This window comes from Oncorhynchus tshawytscha, linkage group LG05 (assembly GCF_018296145.1).
Source record: "Oncorhynchus tshawytscha isolate Ot180627B linkage group LG05, Otsh_v2.0, whole genome shotgun sequence".
NCBI lineage: Eukaryota > Metazoa > Chordata > Actinopteri > Salmoniformes > Salmonidae > Oncorhynchus > Oncorhynchus tshawytscha.
In genome coordinates, this window is record NC_056433.1 from 28,511,771 (window position 1) to 28,536,889 (window position 25,119).

General features: G+C 41.1%; 1 protein-coding gene across 6 annotated transcripts in view; it reads right to left on the reverse strand.

Moving 5' to 3' along the window:
- ppp4r4 (protein phosphatase 4, regulatory subunit 4) overlaps positions 1 to 25,119 on the reverse strand; it is a 124,041-nt gene that overhangs the window by 1,982 nt on the left and 96,940 nt on the right. For 4 of the 6 annotated variants that reach the window (XM_024420580.2, XM_024420578.2, XM_024420577.2 and 1 more), the window contains 13 exons: positions 24,258 to 24,335; positions 16,701 to 16,784; positions 15,671 to 15,853; positions 14,977 to 15,082; positions 14,507 to 14,654; positions 13,593 to 13,737; positions 11,686 to 11,724; positions 11,098 to 11,169; positions 9,592 to 9,655; positions 7,759 to 7,839; positions 7,273 to 7,363; positions 6,524 to 6,582; positions 3,634 to 3,847 (listed from right to left, as the gene is read on the reverse strand). In XM_024420580.2, coding sequence (XP_024276348.1) covers positions 3,634 to 3,847; positions 6,524 to 6,582; positions 7,273 to 7,363; positions 7,759 to 7,839; positions 9,592 to 9,655; positions 11,098 to 11,169; positions 11,686 to 11,724; positions 13,593 to 13,737; positions 14,507 to 14,654; positions 14,977 to 15,082; positions 15,671 to 15,853; positions 16,701 to 16,784; positions 24,258 to 24,335 — 1,364 coding nt within the window. Of the gene's footprint in view, positions 1 to 3,629; positions 3,848 to 6,523; positions 6,583 to 7,272; positions 7,364 to 7,758; positions 7,840 to 9,591; positions 9,656 to 11,097; positions 11,170 to 11,685; positions 11,725 to 13,592; positions 13,738 to 14,506; positions 14,655 to 14,976; positions 15,083 to 15,670; positions 15,854 to 16,700; positions 16,785 to 24,257; positions 24,336 to 25,119 lie in introns of those variants that run through there. The other 2 variants (XM_024420581.2, XM_024420582.2) reach the window with 2 other exon arrangements.

A 25,119-nucleotide genomic window follows, 5' to 3' on the forward strand; every position in this document is an offset into this window, starting at 1 on the left:
TGTTTTTCCTGGTGAGAAGTGGTTCTTTGCTGCCCTTCTTGACACCAGGCCATCCTCCAAAGGTCTTCGCTTAACTATGCGTGCAGATGCACTCACACCTGCCTGCTGCCATTCCTGAGCAAGCTCTGTACTGGTGGCGCCCCGATCCCGCAGCTGAATCAGCTTTAGGAGACGGTCCTGGCGCTTGCTGGACTTTCTTGGGCGCCCTGAAGCCTTCTTCACAACAACTGAACCGCTCTCCTTGAAGTTCTTGATGATCCGATAAATGGTTGATTTAGGTGCATTCTTACTGGCAGCAATATCTTTGCCTGTGAAGCCCTTTTTGTGCAAAGCAATGATGACGGCACGTGTGTCCTTGCATGTAACCATGGTTGACAGATGAAGAACAATGATTCCAAGCACCACCCTCCTTTTGAAGCTTCCAGTCTGTTATTCAAACTCAATCAGCATGACAGAGTGATCTCCAGCCTTGTCCTCGTCAACACTCACACCTGTGTTAACGAGCAAATCACTGACATGTCAGCTGGTCATTTTGTGGTAGGGCTGAAATGCAGTGGAAATGTTTTTGGGGGATTCAGTTCATTTGCATGGCAAAGAGGGACTTTGCAATTAATTGCAATTCATCATCTTCATAACATATATGCAAATTGCCATACAAACTGAGGCAGCAGACTTTGTGAAAATGTATATTTGTGTCATTCTCAAAACATTTGGCCACAACTAGTTGGGAAGAGATTTTTAATGTACCGATTCCATGGCACATGTTTTATGAACTGATACACAAAATGCTGCCGGATTCAAAACTTAGAATTTCTCTATTTAAATTATACAAAATTCTTGCAACCAATTGTTTTGGTACTGTCCATATGTAGCTTGTTTTTGGTCACAGGTTCAGGAATGGCTGAAGAATTGCAACATTTACCTGGAGCTAACTCTGGAAATAACACTGCTCTGTGATTTGAAAAGTCAGTCAATTTATCAATAATATAACACTTTTAGCAAAAAATGTCAATGTTTGTCTATGGAGATTGCATGTCTGTGTGCTCGATTTTATACACCTGTCAGCAACGGATGTGGCTGAAATAGCCGAATTCACTAATTTGAAGGGCTGTCCACATATATTATAAACTCAGCAAAAAAAGAAACGCCCCTTTATCAGGATCCTGTCTTTCAAAGATAATTCGTAAAAATCCAAATAACTTCACAGGTCTTCATTGTAAACAGTATTGTATATAATATAACACTGTTTCCCATGCTTGCTCAATGAACCATAAACAATTAATGAACATGCACCCGTGGAACGTTCGTTAAGACACTAACAGCTTAAAAACGGTAGGCAATTAAGGTCACAGTTATAAAAACTTAGGACACTAAATAGGCCTTTCTACTGACTCTGAAAAACAACAAAAGAAAGATGCCCAGGGTCCCTGGTCATCTGCGGGAGCGTGCCTTAGGCATGCTGCAAGGAGGCAGATGTGGCCAGGGCAATAAATTGCAATGTCCGTACTGTGAGACGCCTAAGACAGCACTACTGGGAGACAGGACGGACAGCTGATCGTCCTCGCAGTGGCAGACCACGTGTAACAACACCTGCACAGGATCGGTACATCTGAACATCACACCCACAGGACAGGTACAGGATCGAAACAACAACTGCCCGAGTTACACCAGGGACGCACAATCCCTCCTTCAGTGCTCAGACTGTCCACAATAGGCCGAGAGAGGCTGGACTGAGGGAGGTCCTCACCAGACATCACCGGCAACAACGTCGCCTATGGGCACAAACCCACCGTCGCTGGACCAGACGGGAATGGCAAAAAGTGCTCATCACTGACGAGTCACGGTTTTGTCTCACCAGGGGTGATGGTCGGATTCGTCACTTAGACTGATATCAAAGTTCACGTTGAAAGATGTGCCTTTGAAGATTGTTTGGATTGTTTAAATGCATTTCCAAAAAGTCACTGACAATTTGTGTACTCATCATAAGTTAAATAATGCATGTGTCAGATGGAGTCTATTGCAATTTCCAAAATGCATTTACCATTTTGGTTTGGATTTGGTATTTGTGTGGATAGTCTCACAAAGTGTATTTTAAAGTGTATAACATAAAGAAGCCAACAAACTATAGGTGCGAGTGCAGATATCTGATCATGCATTGACAGAATCATGGGGATTGTGTAATCATCCAAAAAGACAACAGTTCAACAGAGTCATGTTCATTAGGGCACGCATAGGAAATCGTTCAAAAATGTTTTTCAACATAATACAAAAAGTCCACATAAACCATCCCTGTTTCAGTCTGATTTCCCCCCAATTTGGTGCCTAATGAACACAACACAGAATTGGGGGTGGTAAGTGCTGTTACCTGCCTTTACTTCTAATCACATAAGTTAAAGTTATTCCTAATAAACTTATACTACTAAACCTGAAATAATGCCCATGTAATGTAAAGGTTTGTGTTGCCTTGTTTTATGATGCACATACATACCTGCTTTTACTTATCTCCAAAGCCAACCACTTGATTAGGCAAATCAGGTTTGTTAGTTTTGGGCGAGAACAAAAGCCTGTAATCCATATGGGTCTCTCCTTGGACCAGGTTTAGTGACCACTGGCCTAGAGGGTTGACTAGACCAGAGGCTGTAGGGGGTGGACTTTGAGTAACCCTATTTCACTGTTACATCACTATGTAAACAACGACTGTATAAGCGGGGTAAACAGTTGCAAGTTACATTTTTAGCATCATAAAATACTAAAAGTGAACTGGTTTGTCCCAACTCTGTTGCTCTAAAATGCATTAATTTAATGTTTTATCTCTTTCCTCAGAGTTAAGTTGTTCACAGGAATGTCTTTATTTATTTAATTTTACTAGGCAAGTCAGTTAAGAACAAATTCTTATTTTCAATGACGGCCTAGGAACAGTGGGTTAACTGCCTGTTCAGGGACAGAACGACAGATTTGTACCTCGTCAGCTCGGGGATTTGAACTTGCAACCTTCCGGTTACTAGTCCAATGCTCTAACGCTCTAACCACTAGGCTACCCTGCCGCCCAGTCTCACTAAATAGCTAAATAGTAACAACTCACTACTAATTGGAACCTGGGGTGTATTTGCTTCACTGCAGTTCCAAAAAGTCACTTAAGACTAATATCAAAGAAGTCACGCTGAAAGATATGCCGTTCAAGTTGGTTTTGATTGTGCCAATGCAAAAAATCACTGACATAATTTGTGTACTCGGAGGTAAAATAATGCATTGGTGTGGGATGGTGTCTATTGCAATTTCCAAAATCCATTTACTTTGGTTTGGATTTGGTATTGTTGTGGATTCACTCATAGTGTAAATCATGAAGGAGCCAACAAGCTATAGGTGTGAGTGCAGATATCTAAACTTGATGAACTAATGTCTCCTATTGAACCTGGGGTGTATGCATTAGTTCACACCGTAGAAAAACAGTTTTTCAACGAAAACCAGAGTTTCATATTGGACAAGTACAGGTAGCACCCTCCCCGTTTCGGTCTGTTTGGTTCCTAGTGAACACATCCCTGGCGGGCACACAGTTTTTCAAACGGTGATGCCATAGTAAAATAGGGTTATTGGAATTGGACGGAGGACGATGAGTGCTGAGAGAGGACCTACATGGAGAGTTTTCTGGACTGGGTGTCCTTGCTCCCGTTGGTGGAGCGGTGGTCCAGGGTGCTGCTGCGGTGCTGGTGTTGGTGCGGGTGGTCCACCAAGGTGTTGGTGGTGTTGCTGCGGATCAGGACGGGCATGGAGGAAGCCGAGGGAGTTGGAGACAGCACTGACGACGCTGCTGCCACGCTGAAGTGGTGCGACCGCAGAGCCTCGTCCGCTGCAACACACACAGGAAGTGATGAGGTGACTGATGATGTGACAGAGTGGAAAATTTGGATTTAAAATAAGTGTTTATTTATTAATGCTAATTTAGTTTACAGGGAGAGAGCACATGCTCCAGGGCTCTCCAAATCAGGGGTTTGGAAGGTCACCTGAGTCTGTATGTATGTAGGGAATAGTTCACTCCAAAAATTAGATAGGGCTGATCTTTTCTGTAATTTGGCATTGACATCTGTACATTTCTCCTCATGCTTATAATCTGATGGGCTGGAATGTGGACACCATACCGATTGAGGTTTACAAATGGTTATCAAGGAATTGTGTTCATATTTCTGTTTATTTATTTAATATCAGCACTAAAATCAGATGAGTTGCACTAAAATAGGAGTTGCACTTACAAGAATGACCCAGCTTTTTGGGGTGTTGCATTACTTTAACAGAAGGATCACACATGGTTACATTTAATTTAATTTGTTGTAATATTCTAGGAAGGTTCTCCGAATGATTTGACATTGGGAATGTTCTCAAAAAGTTCAAAGAACTTTAAGAAACAATGTTCTTCTGAGGGAATGTTTCTGTGGACATGTCAGTACTTTCAGGATAACGTTTCCAACATGGTTCTTTTTGAAGTCATGTTCTCAAATTGTTCAGAGAACTTTAAGAAACAACATTCTTCTGTGGGAATTTCAGTTCTACCACAGAACATTCCACTAAAAGTTCCCATGTTTAATGTAATATTTTTACTACATTCTGGGAACATTCCAAAAAATTGTGTGACTTAAGCGATGTTCTCAGAACGTTCAGAGAATGTATATTTCATGTCAGTTCTTACAAATATTCTGGGAATGTTCTAAAAAAAGATATTCTACACATTAACATCAAACTTTAAAGGTCCAATGCAGCTGTTTTTATCTGAATATAAAATAGTTTTGGGGTAAACTTACTGTGATTGTTTTCAATTGAAATGGTCAAAAATAAAATGTTGCTAGGACTGTCTGAGAGTGGTCTTAGATGGGAGGGGAAAACTGAAAACTAGCTGTTATTGGAAGAGGTTTGGAATTCTTTCTTCCTGGTGATATCACTAGGCAGGACAAAACACCATCCCACCAAAACAGCCTGAAATATCAGGCAGTCTTTTCAAACAGCTCTTACACTAAAAGGGCATTATTCATTTTCACAATTTCACAGTACTATTCTAACCTCATATTGTGGAAATATATATAAAAACACAGGAAATCACATTCTTGACTGCACTGGGCCTTTAAATTTTGTTCTCACAACATGAAAACTTTCCATAAAAACCACAAGAAAACTTGTAACTTTCACAGAGTGATAATAGAATGTTATTTAAAAACAATACCATTCCCTTTCTCAGCTTCAACAAAACTCTATCCTACAGTATATCTTGTTAAGTGTGTTCAGGTGCTTTGGTCATGCCCACTAATTGGCCACACTTGATCTTAATGAGTGAATAAACAAAAATGAACAGCTTTGTATGCGTAACAAAACATGGCACGCTGGTGCCAACCTGGTGGCGCAGGGGACTAATTCCATGGATAGAGAAGATAAGATCATAGAATCAAATCTCACTGATGCTGTGCAGTGGTGTAAAGTACTTAAGTAAAAATAATATAAACTACTACTTAAATAGTTTTTTTTTAGGGTATCTGTACTTTACTATTTATATTTTTGACAACTTTTTCTTCACTACATTCCTAAAGAAAATTATGTACTTTTTACTCCTTACATTTTCCCCGACACCCAAAAGTAATCGTTACATTTTGAAGAGAACATCCCTGGTCATCTCTACTACCTCTGATCTGGCGGACTCACTAAACACAAATGCTTTGTTTCTGAATGATGTCTGAGGGTTGGAGTGTGCCCCTGGCTATCTACAAATGAGAAAAACACGAACAATTGTGCCATCTTGTTTGCTTAATATATGGAATTTGAAATTATTTATACTTTTACTTTTGATACTAAAGTACATTTTTGCAATTACATTTACTTTTGATACTGTAGTATATTTAAAACCAAATACTTTTAGAACTAAAACTGACTTTTACTTGAGTCATTTCCTATTAAGGTATCTTTACTTTAACTCAAGTATAATTATTGGGTACTTTTTCCACCACTGATGAAAAATGTATGTGTTTGAATGATTAATGCCAAAGAAAATTAATTTATGTGTGTTTAGAGTTTAAAAACGTTAACCCAAAATAAATATTTTTTAGTGAAAGTTTAATTAAAGGAAGTTGTAAAAAAAATAAAAAAAATAATAAACTTTACATTTTGTTCTTAGTGTATAAATAATAACCATAAAACTGTTATAACATGTAGAGAACGTTCTCAGAATGTTATTTCAAATAACCTACAATTTCCGTTCTCAGAGCCTCAATAAAACCTCCCAGGAAAAACTTTAAAGTAACTTGTGTAAAACATTCAGAACCTCCCTGCAAACTAAAAACAAACGGTTGTTTTTAGGTCGCTTTTGTTGTCAGAATGTACTTTTTTGTTTTACCGGTTAAGAAATTTAGTGCTTCGTTCCTGGAACCAATCTGAAACCAACAACATAGGTTGGTTCCCACAACTTCCAAGGAACTAGCTGGGAAAAAGAGGATGATTTGCACTAAAATAGGATGAGCAATGCACTAAAATAGGAATACTTGATTACCATTCATAGGAAGCAAGTTCTTCCCTTTTCCAGGACAGCTTCCTGAATCCTTGACCTTTCTGGGGAGGAAAACCAAGAAGGAAGAACATGTCAAGACAATAACAAGTGGCTAAAACATGTACGTGGTCCCATAAATTGTCACGCCCTGGTCTTAGTATTTTGTGTATATATATTTATTTGGTCAGGCCAGGGTGTGACATGGGTTTATTTTGTGTTGTGTTTTGGTATTGGGGGTTTAGTAGGTATTGGGATTATGGCTGAGTAGGGGTGTCTAGCATAGTCTATGGCTGCCTGAGGCGGTTCTCAATCAGAGTCAGGTGATTCTCGTTGTCTCTGATTGGGAACCATATTTAGGTAGCCTGGGTTTCACTGTGTGTTTTGTGGGTGATTGTTCATGTCTCTGTGTGTGTTAGCACTAGAGAGACTGTTTAGGTTTTCACGTTCCGTTTCTTGTTTTTATCGTGTTTATTCATTTATTAAACATGTATCGAACTAACCACGCTGCATTTAGTCCGACTCTCCTTCGACGGAAGAAAGCCGTTACATAAATATAAATGTTACTGGAATGTGTGTGTGCGTGTTTTCTTAAAATAACAATCGAAAAGCATAGCTGTTCCTATAAAGAGTATTTCTTTAAAATATATCCATACATTTATGTTTGATTAAATATATTACATCAAAATATATTTCAGCAAAATTATATAGTGATGTTTTGGATTAGGGATATGGTTGGACAGGGTACTACTTACAGAGTTTTGTCTGGATTAGCCATCTTGGGTGTAGTAGGGTGGCTGCTAAGCGACCGACTCCGTGCCAGTTTGGCCTTCCTCAACTCTTTACCTGTAGATTCATCATCACCATGATCAAACACTATCTCCACCAAGTTGAACAGGATAGCTTATTGGCTCATATTTTTTGTCTTGATTCACTGAGTTGAAAGCGCTTTGTCGTGTGCAACAATCTGCTACTGTTGCTGTGGGAACAGAGTTATCAAAACCCCTTACAGTTATGCTAGAATGACATACATTTCTATCCATGGTCAAGGAAGTGCTTAGGTAACACTTTACAATAAATTAAATCTTCAAAAATGTGTGTTTACAAATAATAAAATACAAATGTATTAATTGTTCATAGAGTTAATGAATGCTTATAAGGTGTTGCCAGTGTTTCTCTCTCCCACGTTGACAAATTTCCCAATTGGAAAAATAAAGATATTGATTGATTCCCAGTCTTACCGGAGGAGGTGGATAAAGTGGCCCCGGACGTGGATCCAGACAGGCCTTTGGTCCCTGACAACCCTGTCTTACTGTCCCTCCCTGCCAACAAAGCCACCCACACAGACACAACATGTCACAGGGCACCATGTCTCAATGAATTTGAGATCTGTGTATTATCTATAATACAGTTGAAATCAGAAGTTAACATACACCTTAGCCAAATACATTTAAACTCAAGTTTCGAAATTCCTGACATTTAATCATGTCTTAGGTCAGTTAGGATCACCACTTTATTTTAAGAATGTGAAATGTCAGAATAATAGTAGAGAATGATTTATTTCAGTTTTTTTTTAAATTTCATCACATTCCCAGTGGGTCAGAAGTTTACATACATTCAGTTAGTATTTGGTAGCATTGCCTTGCAATTGTTAAAATTGGGTCAAACGTTTCGGGTAGCCTTCCATAAGCTTCCCACAATTAGTTGGGTGAATTTTGGCCCATTCCTCCTGACAGAGCTGGTGTAACTGAGTCAGGTTTGTAGGTCTCCTTGCTCGCACACACTTTTTCAGTTCTGCCCACAAATTCTCTATCGGATTTAGAGCTTTGTGATGGCCACTCCAATACATTGGCTTTGATGTCCTTAAGCCATTTTGCCAAAACTTTGGAAGTATGCTTGGGGTCATTGTCCATTTGGAAGACCCATTTGCGACAAAGCTTTAACTTCCTGACTGATGTCTTGAGATGTTGCTTCAATATATCCACATACTTTTTCAGCCTCATGTTGCCATCTATTTTGTGAAGTGCACCAATCCCTCCTGCAGCAAAGCACCCCCACAACATGATGCTGCCACGCCGTGCTTCACGGTTGGGATGGTGTTCTTCGGCTTGCAAGCCTCCCCCTTTTTCCTCCAAACATAACAATGGTTATTATGGATAAACAGTTCTATTTTTGTTTCATCAGACCAGAGGACATTTCTCCAAAAAGTACGATCTTTGTCCCCATGTGTAGTTACAAACCGTAGTCTGGCTTTTTTATGTCGGTTTTGGAGCAGTAGCTTCTTCCTTGCTGAGCGGCCTTTCAGGTCATGTCGATATAGGAGTTTTACTGTGGATATAGATACTTTTGTAACTGTTTCCCCCAGCATCTTCACAACGTCCTTTGCCGTTGTTCTGGGATTGATTTGCACATTTCGTACCAAAGTACGTATTTCTAGGAGACAGAACGCGTCTCCTTCCTGAGCAGTATGGCGGCTGAGTGGTCCCATGTTGTTTATACTTGCGTACTATTGTTTGTACAGATGAACGTGGAACCTTCAGGCGTTTGGAAATTGCTCCCAAGGATGAACCAGACTTGTGGAGGTCTACAATTTTATTTCTGAGGTCTTGGCTGATTACTTTTGATTTTCCCATGATGTCAAGCAAAAGCACTGAGTTTGAAGGTAGGCCTTGAAATACATCCACAGGTACACCTTCAATTGACTCAAATGATGTCAATTAGCCTATCAGAAGCTTCTAAAGCCATGACATAATTTTATGGAATTTTCCAAGCTGTTTAAAGGCACAGTCAATTTAGTGTATGTAAAGTTCTTGACACACTGGAATTGTGATACAGTGAATTATAAGTGAAATAATCTGTCTGTAAACAATTGTTGGAAAAATTACTTGTGTCATGCACAAAATAGATGTCCTTAACCGACTTGCCAAAACTATAGTTTGTTAACAAGAAATTTGAGGAGTGTTTGAAAAAAAACAAGTTTTAATGACTCCAACCTAAGTGTATGTAAACGTCCGACTTCAACTGTATATTAGTAAGAATCTCAAAGCAGATGTGTGATGTGTGTGGGTACGTACGTTTCTTTTCTGTGTGTTTTTCACTGGTGAGCTTGGCTTCGCTCTGCTGTCGCTCTAGCTGTTCCTGTGGTGGACGAGAGTAGCGACTCAAAGGGTTAAAAAAAATAAACAAAGGCAGTTATTGCAATCTGTAAAATGTAAACACAACTATGAAATATTCGTCATCTTAGAGGTCATGTTTTGACACAATAACATTATGGTATCTAGCAAAATAGTGTTGATGCAGTTGCTAACTAACTGTAAATAGCTTTAGCTAGCTATCAAACTAACTTGGCTAATGGTGGGGCCAACTATTTATTATACTGTATTAATATATTTATTTATAGTTAACTAGCTAGACACTGCACCACTCTTTACTAGCAAACACAATGCTAATAAAATTATAGGTTACTAATTACCTTAGGTTATAGATTAAAATGGTTTTACATGTTGACATTTGAAGTTTCTTCTTTCCAAACATATTGTGCCTTGTACAACCAAGCCCATATATCCCCCTTCAAAAGACCCCTTCCTTGCTGCTTGCTGCTATATTTACAACTAAGAATTGTGACAAAATAAACTATCACAACAACCAGGAATAGATACCAAGGATACACACACACACACACACACACACACACACACACACACACACACACACACACACAATGGACTTTTGACCTAGTTTTGAAGTCATAATAAAGTTAGTGTATTCTTTCATTGACTAGATGTCAAAGAATCAGGATGCCTCAGAAGACAAAGGAATCGGCTATACACTAAAGCTGTGATATTCAAATGTATTGTATTTTTGGGGGAACCGAAAAATAAGAGTACAGATTACAGTATGGGACAATATGAAATTGTATTGAATACATTCATTTATTGGTTTGCTTCTATTTTGAAAATGTAATAATTGAAGGTTATTTGTTTATTTACTGATTTTAAGGTTGTGTCATAAGATTTGGGGTGGCTTCGTGAGAAATTCTTGCCAAAGAAATGGGGTCCCCAGAAATTCTAGCTGAAAAAATAGGGTCACCTCTGAAAAAGTTTGAATACCACTGGACTAGAGCAGGGTGCTAGAGGAATTGAATAACAGGACATCAATCCATCTCTTTATAAATAAAGAGAGTCAAAAAAGCTTTCTGAAGAAAGAAATGAAAATAGAATCTTTGAAAAGGTTCATTCATGCACGATTATGGAATGTTAAAAATACCAATATTGTTCTGATCAAAGACGCATGTTTGCTTGTTTTATTTTCCACTAATAATAAACTGACAGTGCTGTACGCATAAAAGGGGGCTTAAAAAATATTAATTCTACAAATAACAAGAACAAGGCGATGTTTGGTGACATAGTGCTACGTATTGACAGGATGGTGTAAAATCCCTCACCATCTTTATTTAGAAGAGGGTTAATAGTACATACACTAACAAGCTTAACTTGTGTGTGTGTGTGTGTGGTGCTATGAGTTACTGCCCCAAAATCTACATGGTATAAAAATAAGTTATTTTTGTACAAGTCCCTCACCATCTCCAGCAGTAGAGTCTCTTCCTTCTCCTTCTTCTGGTCTAGTAGATCTCTCTCGTGTCTCTTATGGTACTAACATGGAAAAGTACATATTATACTGTATTCAAATCAGACCTGTGGTATTTTTTATTACAATTTTTATTACATTTGCAAACATTTCTAAAAACCTGTTTTCGCTTTGTCATTGTGTATTGTGTGTAGACTTTAGATTTTTATTTATTTAATCAATTTTAGAATAAGTCTGTAAAATAACAAAATGTGGAAAAAGGGAAGGTGTCTGAATACTTTCCAAATGAGCCTGGAGCAAATAAGGGTTAAATGCCTTGCTCAAAGGCATGTTGACAGATTTTTCACCTTGTGGGCTTGGGTATTCGAACCAGCGACCTTTCAGTTACTGCCCAATGCGCTAACTGGTAGGGTCTAACCGCCAGGCTACCTGCTGCCCACCATATCAAAACAATAAATTCAATCGGTTGCTAACTAACTGTAAGCAACTTTAGCTGACATGCTTATAGGACATTGCTATCTGCTACATAACCATTCTTCCAAGTATTCTAAAAAGAGTGAAGAAAGTAAGGGATTACATACAGGTTCTGTGATGTCCATTTTGTCCAATTCCAGCACTGTCTAAAAAAATAAATAAAAAAAGAATGTTAAAAAATATATATATATATACATATATATATATTTTTTTGTGTATATATACATATATATATGTGTGTGTATATATATATATACAGTGGGGCAAAAAAGTATTTAGTCAGCCACCAATTGTGCAAGTTCTCCCACTTAAAAAGATGAGAGAGGCCTATAATTTTCATCATAGGTATACTTCAACTATGACAGACAAAATGAGAAAAAAAATCCAGAAAATCACATTGTAGGATTTTTTATGAATTTATTTGCAAATTATGGTGCAAAATAAGTATTTGGTCAATAACAAAAGTTTATCTCAATACTTTGTTATATACCCTTTGTTGGCAATGACTGAGGTCAAACGTTTTCTGTAAGTCTTCACAAGGTTCACACACACTGTTGCTGGTATTTTGGCCCATTCCTCCATGCAGATCTCCTCTAGAGCAATGATGTTTTGGGGCAGTTGCTGGGCAACACGGACTTTCAACCCCCTCCAAAGATTTTCTATGGGGTTGAGATCTGTAGACTGGCTAGGCCACTCCAAGACCTTGAAATGCTTCTTACGAAGCCACTCCTTCGTTGCCCGGGCGGTGTGTTTGGGATCATTGTCATGCTGAAAGACCCAGCCACGTTTCATCTTCAATGCCCTTGCAGATGGAAGGAGGTTTTCACTCAAAATCTCACGATACATGGCCCCATTCATTCTTTCAGTCGTCCTGGTCCCTTTGCAAAAAAACAGCCCCAAAGCATGATGTTTCCACCCCCATGCTTCACAGTAGGTATGGTGTTCTTTGAGTTGATGAGTTGAGTTTTTACCAAAAAGTTATATTTTGGTTTCATCTGACCATATGACATTCTCCCAATCTTCTTCTGGATCATCCAAATGCTCTCTAGCAAACTTCAGACGGGCCTGGACATGTACTGGCTTAAGCAGGGGGACACAACTGCCACTGCAGGATTTGAGTCCCTGGCAGCATAGTGTGTAACTGACGGTAGGCTTTGTTACTTTGGTCCCAGCTCTCTGCAGGTCATTCACTAGGTCCCCCCGTGTGGTTCTGGGATTTTTGCTCACCGTTCTTGTGATCATTTTGACCCCCACGGGGTGAGATCTTGCGTGGAGCCCCAGATTGAGGGAGATTATCAGTGGTCTTGTATGTCTTCCATTTCCTAATAATTGCTCCCACAGTTGATTTCTTCAAACCAAGCTGCTTACCTATTGCAGGTTCAGTCTTCCCAGCCTGGTGCAGGTCTACAATTTTGTTTCTGGTGTCCTTTGACAGCTCTTTGGTCTTGGCCATAGTGGAGTTTGGAGTGTGACTGTTTGAGGTTGTGGACAGGTGTCTTTTATACTGATAATAAGTTCAAACAGGTGCCATTAATACAGGTAACGAGTGGAGGACAGAGGAGCCTCTTAAAGAAGAAGTTACAGGTCTGTGACAGCCAGAAATCTTGCTTGTTTGTAGGTGACCAAATACTTATTTTCCACCACAATTTGCAAATAAATTAATAAAAAATCATACAATGTGATTTTCTGGATTTTTTTTCTCATTTTGTCTGTCACAGTTGAAGTGTACCTATGAGGAAACTTACAGGCCTCTCTCATCTTTTTAAGTGGGAGAACTTGCACAATTGGTGGCTGACTAAATACTTTTTTGCCCCACTGTATTCCATAAAAAAATCTGCCGTTTCCAGCTACAATGGTCATTTACAACATTAACAATGTCTACACTGTATTTCTGATCAATTTGATGTTATTTTAATGGACAAAAAATGTGCTTTTCTTTAAAAAACATGGACATTTCTAAGTGACCCAAATTGAAATAGTACTCAGTAATATCATCCACCCCTCCCTCCCTCACCTTGCGGACGGTGGCCACCACATCCTTGTCCTTCTCCCGACAGAGTAGCTTGCGGACGCAGAACTCCAGCTGTTGCAGGAGGTGTTTGTCTGCAGGCAGCCTGATGGTGGACCTCAGCTGGGGCAGCATGTGGCACAGCTTATACCTGGGTCATGTTTATTCGGCACAAAACAGGAAAAACAATTCTAACAGGGAGGGCACAACCTGAGTGTGTCCAATAAGAATGTAGATTTTCATTTTCTGTTGCAAAACGTTTTGCAAGGGAGTGCTTACTGAACATGACCATGGCCAATATACATGGCATACTCAGAGGATGAATTTCTCTAAAGCTCCATAGTACTAAGGTCATCTTTCATCCATTGCCTACAACAGCAAGCAAAGTTAGATGTCCCACCACGAGAGCAAATGTACAAGCGGATGTGTGGTGAGCTTGTTCAAGAAATGGCTGCCAAGAAATGGATGCCACTGATGATGGATGAGGTGTCGCCATATGAAGTAAAGCATCTAGAAAAGCACTCAAAAAATCAAATTAAGGAATTAAAGGAGCAATCTGGGATTGGTTTTGAATTTTAAATTAATTATATGTAGCCATTTACTCTTGAAAAATATACAGTAACTTATAAATTACTCATGGGCTTAGTTCAACTGTCGTACCCCAACGGAACCCAAAATATAAGCTTGTTTCACTCCATTATTTGTGAACAATTTAATTCTAAACAAATCCGGTATAGCCTCCAAACATGGTTAAATGGATGACGTCCGTGAATCCATAACTCCGTATATGAATTTGAGAGTGTTACATTTCTCCATGCCCATTCTTCAGATGTTCACCAAAAAAAGTGGTGGGACAGACGTTTGTCATTTGAATCCCTGCTTGTCCTTTTAAGTAACTTATTAATTACTGAATCCAGTACCTGACGTTGGCTACAGGGTCATTGACCAGCTCCAGAGCCTGGATGAGGAAGTGTTTGCAGAAGTAGGCCTTTGAGAAGAGCTCCATGGCAATCTCACACAGGTCCAGGTAGCGAAGCCTGTTCCAGTAACTTCTGCCCTGAGCAAGCTCTGGAAACGAGGGGCAGGGAAGGGGGAGAAGGCAGGATATACATTACATTACAAAAGTCACACAAACTAACACATTTGCGCAAAACATTAGGAGTCATTTCTTTTGTTCTAGGTAACACCGTTGGGGAATTGGGAGCCATTTGCTTAGCAAATATATCATGGCACAGGTTGTACTGGCACCTGTGACAACACTTTTTCCGTATAGACGTCTGCATTGTATTGTTTATTTTTGTCAACCTTGTCGGCAAACAAAATAGATAGATGTATAGACAGACAGAGACACTAGACAGACAGACTTATTGACAGACAGACAGACACAGACCTTGCAGCACTTTGCCGATGATCTCTTGCCGCTGCTCCTGCTTGCGGTTGTAGCGTAGGAACATACACAGCGTCCTGGCCGCCTCTCTCTGGACTGGGAGAACGTTCTGGCAACAGCACGGAGTAGACACACTTAGTGAGCAGAGACAGAGTGTTTGTCCCAAATGGCAGCCGATTCCTTTGATAGTGCAGTGCACTATGAAGGGAATAGGGTGCCACTTGAGATATATCCTCAGCCGGCTGTTAACACAATGTAGGATTTCCATTTTATAGTTTCTATCTTTTCTATCTCTTGTGGGATAGTTGAATAAAGTTCTATCCTACATCAACTCATCTAATACCAGAGATGAACACATCGTTTAACAATGAAACATTGTGTTTTTCATTGGGAATTGATGTCAGAATAGAATGTACCCGGGTCGTACACTGTACAATGCAAGAATGTGTAAGGTCATTGAGCTGAAGATTAGGCATTGGCTCAGGGAGCTAACACAAGTCTTAGGCAAGGTTACTCAGGTCTCAGGCTAGTTCATCAATGTATGTGTGTAGCTACAATATGTATAAAATATGTGACTGGCATGGCAGCCATAACTCTAACCCTAACCCTGAGCTTAAACCAAACCCTAACTATAATCAATTACGTAATTCAAAGTGAGTTTGTCCATTTAGATTCTCCCTATGTATACTAGTCTCACGTTGGTGGTGACGATGGCGAACATCCTCTGCAGGAAGCGGAAGTAGATCTGGTCGGCGGAAACAACACGGGGCAGGCAGGCATAGCGTTGCAGCAGTCTCTCATGCACCCGCCAGCGGAGCGACAAGGCAGCCTTCTGCTCGGCCGCTGCCAGCGCCGGGACCAGCTCGGGGACAATCAGCTGCTGGACCCACCATCGGGAGGGAGGGGAGACCGGTGGGAGAGGGAAATGAAGAAGGGCATGTAGGAAGGGGGAGGCACAAAGTGTATAAGAAAGAGGGGTGAGGTTGAGAGGGGAAGGAGAGAAAAAAGGCATCGAGGAGGTGGGGTAGACAAAGGGAGAAGGAGGGAGAGAAAGAGATGGAAGTGTGTAGATAAGAGTTAAAAAATTATATGGTGAGAGAGGTACAGACAGAGACAGAGGGTGGAGAAATACAATAATGAGTAGAGAGGGGGCAGGGGGAGAGAGGGGGCAAGGGAAGGGGGAAGGGGAGGGGGAGAGAGAGGGAGCACAGAGATAAGAAAAAACTAAAAAAAGATTGAGATACATAAACATCGCCAAAGTGAGAAGATGACAAAGAGAGGAAAGATAAAACGAACGAAACAACACAGAGTGAAACATTAGAGAGAGTATGAGAGGAGTAGGACATAGGTTATTATTTTTTTAAGTAGTGCAAAAACTGATTTTATGAGATAAACAGTAGTGTACGCACAACTAGTAGGTTCAGGGTTCAAAAAGTCTGAAACTTAGGTACCCAATAAGACTGGGAGCATTCAATCGTGTGCATGTATATATCTTTATATATGATAGTTGCACCACACAGAATCAACCAGCAGAGGGGGTTAGCTCATTCACAAAGACTACTAGACCTGGGTAAGTATTCACAAAGCCGCTCAGAGTAGGAGAGCTGATCTAGGATCAGTTTAAATCATGATAAGATTATATGGACAGATCCAAGATCAGCATTCCTACTCTGAGATATTTTGTGGATACAGGCCCAGAGCAGTAGACCACAGACGGGGTTACGTACCTTGCTCTCAGGTCCTGGCCCTTCTCCTCTCGATGTGGCCAACTCCAGAGTCTCCTGAAGGTGGCTTAGCAATGCATCTAATACCTGCACAGAATAAAAACATCATCATCACTATCATGATTGTTGTTGTCATCTTCATAATCAACGTCATCGTTATCAGCATCATCATCGTTAACATCATGGACTTCATAATTGTCATAATCAAATGCTGACCTTATTACCTTCCAAGAGAATTATCTTCGGTTATAGTCACAGCCATGTATATTCCCCCTCAAGCTAATTCCATGACTGAACTACACTGGACTTTGTGCAAACTGGAAACCATACACCCTGAGGCGGCATTTATTGTAGCTGGGGGTTTAAACGAAGCAAATGCTACCAAAGTTCTTTCAACACATTAACTGTAGTACCCGCACTGCAAAAACGCTGGACCACTGTTACTCCCCCTTCCGGGATGCCTACAAGGCCCTCCCCTACCCTCCCTTCGGCAAATCAGATCAAGACTACATTTTCCTCCTCCCTTCCTATAGGCAGAAATTCAAACAGGAAGTACACATGCGACGGTCTACTCAACACTTGTCTGACCAATCGGAATCCATGCTTCAAGATTGTTTTCATCATGCGGGCTGGGATATGTTCTGGGTAGCCTCTGAGAAAAACATTGACGTATACACGGGCAGGGTGACTGAGTTCATCAGGAAATGTATAGGGGATGTTGTTACCACTGTGACTATTAAAACCTACCCAAACCAGAAACCGTGGATAGATGGCAGCATTTGTGCAAAACTGAAAGCGCGAACCACGCATTTAACCATGGCAAGGTGACTGGGAATATGGTTGAATACAAACAGTGTAGTTATTCCCTCCGTAAGGCAATCAAACAGGCAAAACGTCAGTACAGAGACAGTGGAGTCGCAATTCAATGGCTCAGACACAAGACGAATTTGGCAGGGGCTACAGACAATCACGGATTACAAAGGGAAAACCAGCCAAGTCACGGACACCAAAGTCGTCTCCAGGAAAAGCTAAACACCTTCTTCGCCCGCTTTGAGGATAACACAGTGCCACCGATGCAGCCCGCTCCCAAGGACTGTAAGGGTCTCGTTCTCCGTAGCTGACTTGATAACAACATTGAAGTGTATTAACCCTCGCAAGGCTGCCAGCCCTGGAGGCATCTCTAGCCGCGTCCTCAGAGCATGCGAAGACCAGTTGGCTGGAGTGTTTACGGACATATTCAATCTCTCCCTATCCCAGTCTGCTGTCCCCACTTGCTTCAAGATGTCCACCATTGTTCATGTACCAAGGAAAGCAAAGGTAACTGAACTAAATGACTATCGCCCTGTAGCACTCACTTCTGTCATCATGAAGTGCTTTGAGAGGCTAGTTAAGGATCATATCACCTCTACTTTACTTGACACCTTAGACCCAATTCAATTTGCATACCGCACCAATAGATCCACAGACGATGCAATGGCCATCGCACTGCACACTGCCCTATCCCATCTGGACAAGAGGAATACCTATGTAAGAATGCTGTTCATTGACTATAGCTCAGCATTCAACACCATAGTACTCTCCAAGCTCATCCTTAAGCTTGGTGCCCTGGTTCTGAACCCTGCCCTGTGCAACTGGGTCCTGGACTTTCTAACGAGCCGGCCCCCGGGTGGTGAAGGTAGGAAACAAGACCTCCACGTCGCTGATCCTCAACACAGGGGCCCTACAAGGGTGCATGCTCAGCCCCCTCCTGTAGTCCTTGTTCACCCATGACTGTGTGGCCAAGCACGCCTCCAACTCAATAATCAAGTTTGCAGATGACACAAAAGTAGCAGGCTTGATTACCAACAATGACGAGACAGCCTACAGGGAGGAGGTGAGAGCCCTGGCGGAGTGGTGCCAGGAAAATAACCTCTCACCCAATGTCAACAAAACAAAGGACTTCAGGAAACAGCGTGGACTTCAGGAAACAGCAGAGGGAGCACACCCCTATCCACATCGACGGGACCGCAGTGGAGAAGATGAAAAGCTCCTCGGCATACACAATCACTGACAATCTGAAATAGTCCACCCACACATACAGTGTGATGAAGAAGGCGCAGTAGCGCCTCTTCAACCTCAGGATGAAGAAATTTGTCTTGGCCCCTAAGATCCTCACAAAAATTTACAGATGTGCAATTGAGAGTATCCTGTAGGGCTATAACAACGTCTGGTACAGCAACTGCACAGCCCGCAACCACAGGGCTCTCCAGAGGGTGGTGCGGTCTGCCCAACGCATCACAGTGGGCACACTGCCTGCACTCCAGGACACCTACAGCACCCGATGTCACAGAAAGGCCAAAAAGATCATCAAGGATGTCAATCACCGGAGCCACGGCCTGTTCACCCCGCTGCCATCCTGAAGGCGTGATCAGTACAGGTGCATCAAAGCTGAGACCGAGACTGAAAAACAGCTTCTTCTCAAGGCCATCAGACTGTTAAACGGCCATCACTAGCTGGCTACCACCCGGTTATTCAACCCTGCACCTCAAAGGCTGCTGCCCTATATACAGTTGAAGTCGGAAGTTTACATACACTTAGGTTGGAGTCATTAAAACTCGTTTTTCAACCACTCCACAAATTTCTTGTTAACAAACGGCAGTTTTGGCAAGTCGGTTAGGACATCTACTTTGTGCATGACAAGTAATTTTTCCAACAATTGTTTAGAGACAGATTATTTCACTTATAATTCACTGTATCACAATTCCAGTGTGTCAGAAGTTTACATCCACTAAGTTGACTGTGCCTTTAAACAGATTGAAAAATTCCAGAAAATTATGTCATGGCTTTAGAAGCTTCTGATAGGCTAATTGACATCATTAGAGTCAATTGGAGGTGTACCTGTGGATGTATTTCAAGGCCTACCTTCAAACTCAGTGCCTCTTTGCTTGACATCATGGGAAAATCAAAAGAAATCAGCCAATACCTCTTTTAGACCTCCACAACTTTGGTTCATCCTTGGGAGAAATTTCCAAACGCCTGAAAGTACCACGATCTGTACAAACAATAGTACGCAAGTATAAACACTACGCAGCCATCATACCACTCAGGAATGAGACGCGTTCTGTCTCCTAGAGATGAACGACCTTTGGTGCAAAAAGTGCGAATCAATCCCAGAACAACGGCAAAGGACCCTGTGAAGATGGAGGAAACAGGTACAAAAGTATCCATATCCACAGTAAAACGAGTCCTATATCAACGTAACCTGAAAGGGTGTTCAGCAAGGAAGAAGCCACTGCTCCAAAAGTGACATAAAAAAGCCAGACTACGGTTTGCAACTGCACATGGGGACACATGGGCATCATGAGGAAGGTCAATTATGTGGATATATTGATGCAACATCTCAAGACATCAGTTAAAGTTTGGCAGCAAATGGGTCTTCCAAATGGACAATGACCCGAAGCATACTTCCAATGTTGTGGGCAAATTACTTACGGACAACAAAGTCAAGGTGTTGGAGTGGCCATCACAAAGCCCTGACCTCAATCCTATAGAAAATTTGTGGGCAGAACTGAAAAAGCATGTGTGAGCATGTGTGAACAAACCTGATTCAGTTACACCAGCTCTGTCAGGAGGAATGGGCCAAAATTCACCCAACTTATTGTGGGAAGCTTGTGGAAGGCTACCCAAAACGTTTGACCCAAGTTAAACAATTGAAAGGCAATTTTACCAAATACTAATTGAGTGTATGTGAACTTCTGACCTACTAGGAATGCGATGAAAGAAATAAAAGCTGAAATAAATCATTCTCTACTATTATTCTGATATTTCACATGTTTTAAATAAAGTGGTGATCCTAACTGACCTAAGACAGGGAATTTTTACTAGGATTAAATGTTAGGAATTGTGAAAAACTAAGTTTAAATGTATTTGGCTAAGGTGTATGTAAACTTCTGACTTCAACTGTACATAGACATGGGATCACTGGTCAGTTTAATTATGAAACACTAGTCACTTTAATAATGTTTACATACTGCTTTACTAATTTCATATTTATATGCTGTATTCTATTCTACTGTATTTTAGTCAATGCCAGTCCGACATTGCTCGTCTTAATAGTTATATATTTCTTTATTCCATTATTTTACTTTCAGATGTGTGTATTGTTGTGAATTGTTAGATACTACTGCACTGTTGGAGCTAGGAACACAAGCATTTTGCTACGCCCGCAATAAGATCTGCTAAATATGTGTTCGTGACCAATACAATTAGATTTGATTTGATATTGGTTTTAAATGTGCATAATTAACATCGGTTCAATTAACATGTTCAAAATACTACTTTCTAACAATTTAAGATAGAAACACCAAACTAACTTCAGGATGATATAAACACTTTAAAGATTCATAACTATTAACTTAAAGTGATATTTAGGTTTGCATACGTTTGCATAAATTAACTTGGGTTCCAATTACTTTCAATGGGGTTCTAGACACTTTGAGCTACAAACACGGAACCGACTTCAAATCCACTCTAGTGTAGCCTCCAGAGCTTTATTTTTTTTATTTCACCTTTATTTAACCAGATAGGCCAGTTGAGAACAAGTTCTCATTTACAACTGCAACCTGGCCAAGATAAAGCAAAAGCAGTGCCACATAAACAACCCAGAGTTACACATGGGATAAAAAAACATACAGTCAATAACACAATAGAAAAATCTGTATATAGTGTGTGCAAATGAAGTAAGGAGGTAAGGCAATAAATAGGCCATAGTGGCAAAGTAATTACAATTTAGAAATTAACACTGGAGACGTGCAGATGAGGATGTGCAAGTAGAAATACTGGTGTGCCAAACAAAAACAAATATGGAATGAGGTAGGTAGTTGGTTGGATGGGCTATTTACAGATGGGTTGTGTACAGCTGCAGCGATTGGTAAGCTGCTCTGATAGCTGACGCTTAAAGTTAGTGAGGGAGATTTAAGTCTCCAACTTCAGTGATTTTTGAAATTCGTCCCAGTCATTGGCAGCAGAGAACTGGAAGGAAAGGTGGCCAAAGGGGGTGTTGTGAAATATACCTGCTGGAGCGCGTGCTGCTATGGTGACCAGTGAGCTGAGATAAGGCGGAGCTTTACCTAGCAAAGACTTATAGATGACCTGGAGCCAGTGGGTTTGGCGACGAATATGAAGTGAGGACCAGCCAACGAGAGCATACAGGTCGCAGTGGTGGGTAGTATATGGGGCTTTGGTGACAAAAACGGATGGCACTGTGATAGACTGCATCCAATTTGCTGAGTAGAGTGTTGGAGGATATTTTGTAAATGACATCGCCGAAGTCAAGGATCGGTAGGATAGTCAGTTTTACGACGGTATGTTTGGCAGCATGAGTGAAGGAGGATTTGTTGTGAAATAGGAAGCCATTCCTAGATTTAATTTTGGATTGGATATGCTTAATATGAGTCTGGAAGAAGAGTTTACAGTCTAGCCAGACACCTAGATATTTGTAGTTGTCCACATATTCTAAGTCAGAACCGTCCAGAGTAGTGATGCTAGTCGGGCGGGCGGGTGCTGGCAGCGATCAGTTGAAGAGCATGCATTTCGTTTTACTTGCATATAAGAGCAGTTGGAGGCCACAGAAGGCGTGATGTATGGCATTGAAGCTCGTTTGGAGGTTTGTTAACACAGTGTCCAAAGAAGGGCCAGAAGTATACAGAATGGTGTCGTCTGCGTAGAGGTGGATCAAAGAATCACCCGCAGCAAGAGCGACATCATTGATATATTCAGAGAAAAGAGTCGGCCCGAGAATTGGACCCTGTGGCACCCCCATAAAGACTGCCAGTAGTCATGATAACAGGCCCTCCGATTTGACACATTGAACTCTATCAGAGAAGTAGTTAGTGAACCAGGCGAGGCAGTCATTAGAGAAACCAAGGCTGTTGAGTCTGCCGTTAAGAATACGTGATTGACAGAGTCGAAAGCCTCGGCCAGGTCGATGAAGACGGCTGCACAATACTGTCTTTATCGATGGCGGTTACGATAGGACCTTGAGCGTGGCTGAAGTGCACCCATGACCAGCTAGGAAACCGGATTGCATAGCAAGAAGGTACAGTGTGATTCGAAATGGTTGGTGGTGGGTTTGTTAACTTTAGAAAGGCAGGGCAGGATGAATACAGGTCTGTAACAGTTTGGGTATAGAGTGTCTCCCCCTTTGAAGAGGGGGATGACCGCGGCCGCTTTCCAATCTTTAGTAATCTCAAACGATACGAAAGAGAGGTTGAACAGACTAGTAATATGGGTTGCAACAAGGCGGAGGATAATTTAAGAAGAGAGGGTCCAGATTGTATAGCCCAACTGATTTGTAGGGATCCAGATTTTGCAGCTCTATCAGAACATCAGCTGTCTGGATTTGGGTGAAGGAGAAGCGGGGGGAGCTTGGGCGAGTTGCTGCTGGGGTTGGGGTAGCCAGGTGGAAAGCATGGCCGGCCTTAGAGAAATGCTTATTGAAATTCTCGATTATCGTGGATTTATCGGTGGTGACAGTGTTTCCTAGCCTCAGTACAGTGGGCAGCTGGGAGGAGGTGCTCTTATTCTCCGTGGACTTTACAGTGTCTCAAAACTTTTGAGATTTAGAGCTACTGGATGAAAATTTCTGTTTGAAAAAGCTAGCCTTTGCTTTCCTAACTGCCTGTGTATATTGGTTCCTGACTTCCCTAAAAATGTGCATATCGCGGGGACTATTCGATGCTAGTGCAGTAATGCGCAGTGGTCTAAGGCACGGCATCGCAGTGCTAGCTGTGCCACTAGAGATCCTGGTTCGAGTACAGGCTCTGTCGCAGCCGGCCCCGACCGGGAGACCTATTGGGCGGCGCACAATTGGCCCAGCGTCGTCCGGGTTAGGGGAGGGTTTGGCCGGCAGGGATGTTCTTGTTCCATCGCGCACTAGCGAATCCTGTGGCAGGCCTGGCGCAATGCACGCTGACACGGTCGCCAGATGTACTGTGTTTCCTCTGACAATGCTTCCGGGTTAAGTGACATTGTGTCTACAAGCAGCGCGGCTTGGCTGGGTTGTGTTTCGGGGGACGCATGGCTCTCAACCTTCGCCTCTCCCGAGTCCGTACGGGTGTTGCAGCAATGGGACAATACTGTAAACTACCAATTGGATACCACGAAATTGGGGAGAAAAAGGGGTAAACATTTTTTATACAAAATAATAATAAAATAACACATTTTAAAAATGCATATATATAAAAACCCCTCTAGTGTAAATTACATAGCTCCGTTCAGATTATTTGTTTGATCATAAATGAGCATATAATAACCCACCAACAATGACAAGTGTCTCTTGAACCGTTCAATCTAGACAGAAAATCAAATTTCACATCTCCTTGCTATCCTATCCATCGTTCTATCAATCAATCTGTCCATGTACCTACTATAACCAGTCACTACCATTATTACTGAAGTCACTACCAATACCATAACTTATTTCACAACCATAAATACCTTAAGACAAGCTAGCCAGCACTTTTCTAGTTTACTACATATTTCAAACATACTTTAAACAAAATGAGATTCTGCGTGTCTCACCTCAAGTGAGTCGTCCTGCAGTAACACAACCAGCTCCTTGTGAATGAAGTGGACATTGGGGCCCAACAGCTTGACAATCTGAGCGATCATAGGGAAGAAGAGGGGAGAAGAGAAATTGTGACGTTATGTGTTGGCATACAGAACCAGATTTTGAGGTCAAATCCATTTCTATTTCAGGGAATTAGACTAATCGATTCAGACTACATCAAATTGGAATTCAGGCTGTCAAACTCCATCGGGTTCTGTCAGTGTGATCTATCACATTTTGAATTGTTCTGAAATGTAGCACACAGAAATTACTTTTGGATGAGGATCTGGGACATACATAATATTTGTAGCTAATATAACTCAAGAAACATGCTATCAAATTTGGTATGTTTGTTCAGCCGGAAGGCATTGGTGAGTCTTTTTGTCCTTGCCATGGATTGGCTAAGACACAAAGGCTTTACAAAAAAACATTTTCACTGCATTGACCATCTTATAGTCAAATCATGCAGGTGAGCTGGTCCTACTCTTTTTGTCCTTTTTGTTCAGGTATTTTGTGTTGAAAAACTGAGAACATTGAGCGTAACACATCAACCCTGTTACCCATAGATACAGTGGGGCAAAAAAGTATTTAGTCAGCCACCAATTGTGCAAGTTCTCCCACTTAAAAAGATGAGAGAGGCCTGTAATTTTCATCATAGGTACACTTCAACTATGACAGACAAAATAAGGAAAACAAATCCAGAAAATCACATTGTAGGATTTTTTATGAATTTATTTGCAAATTATGGTGGAAAATAAGTATTTGGTCAATAACAAAAGTTTATCTCAATACTTTGTTATATACCCTTTGTTGGCAATGACAGAGGTCAAACGT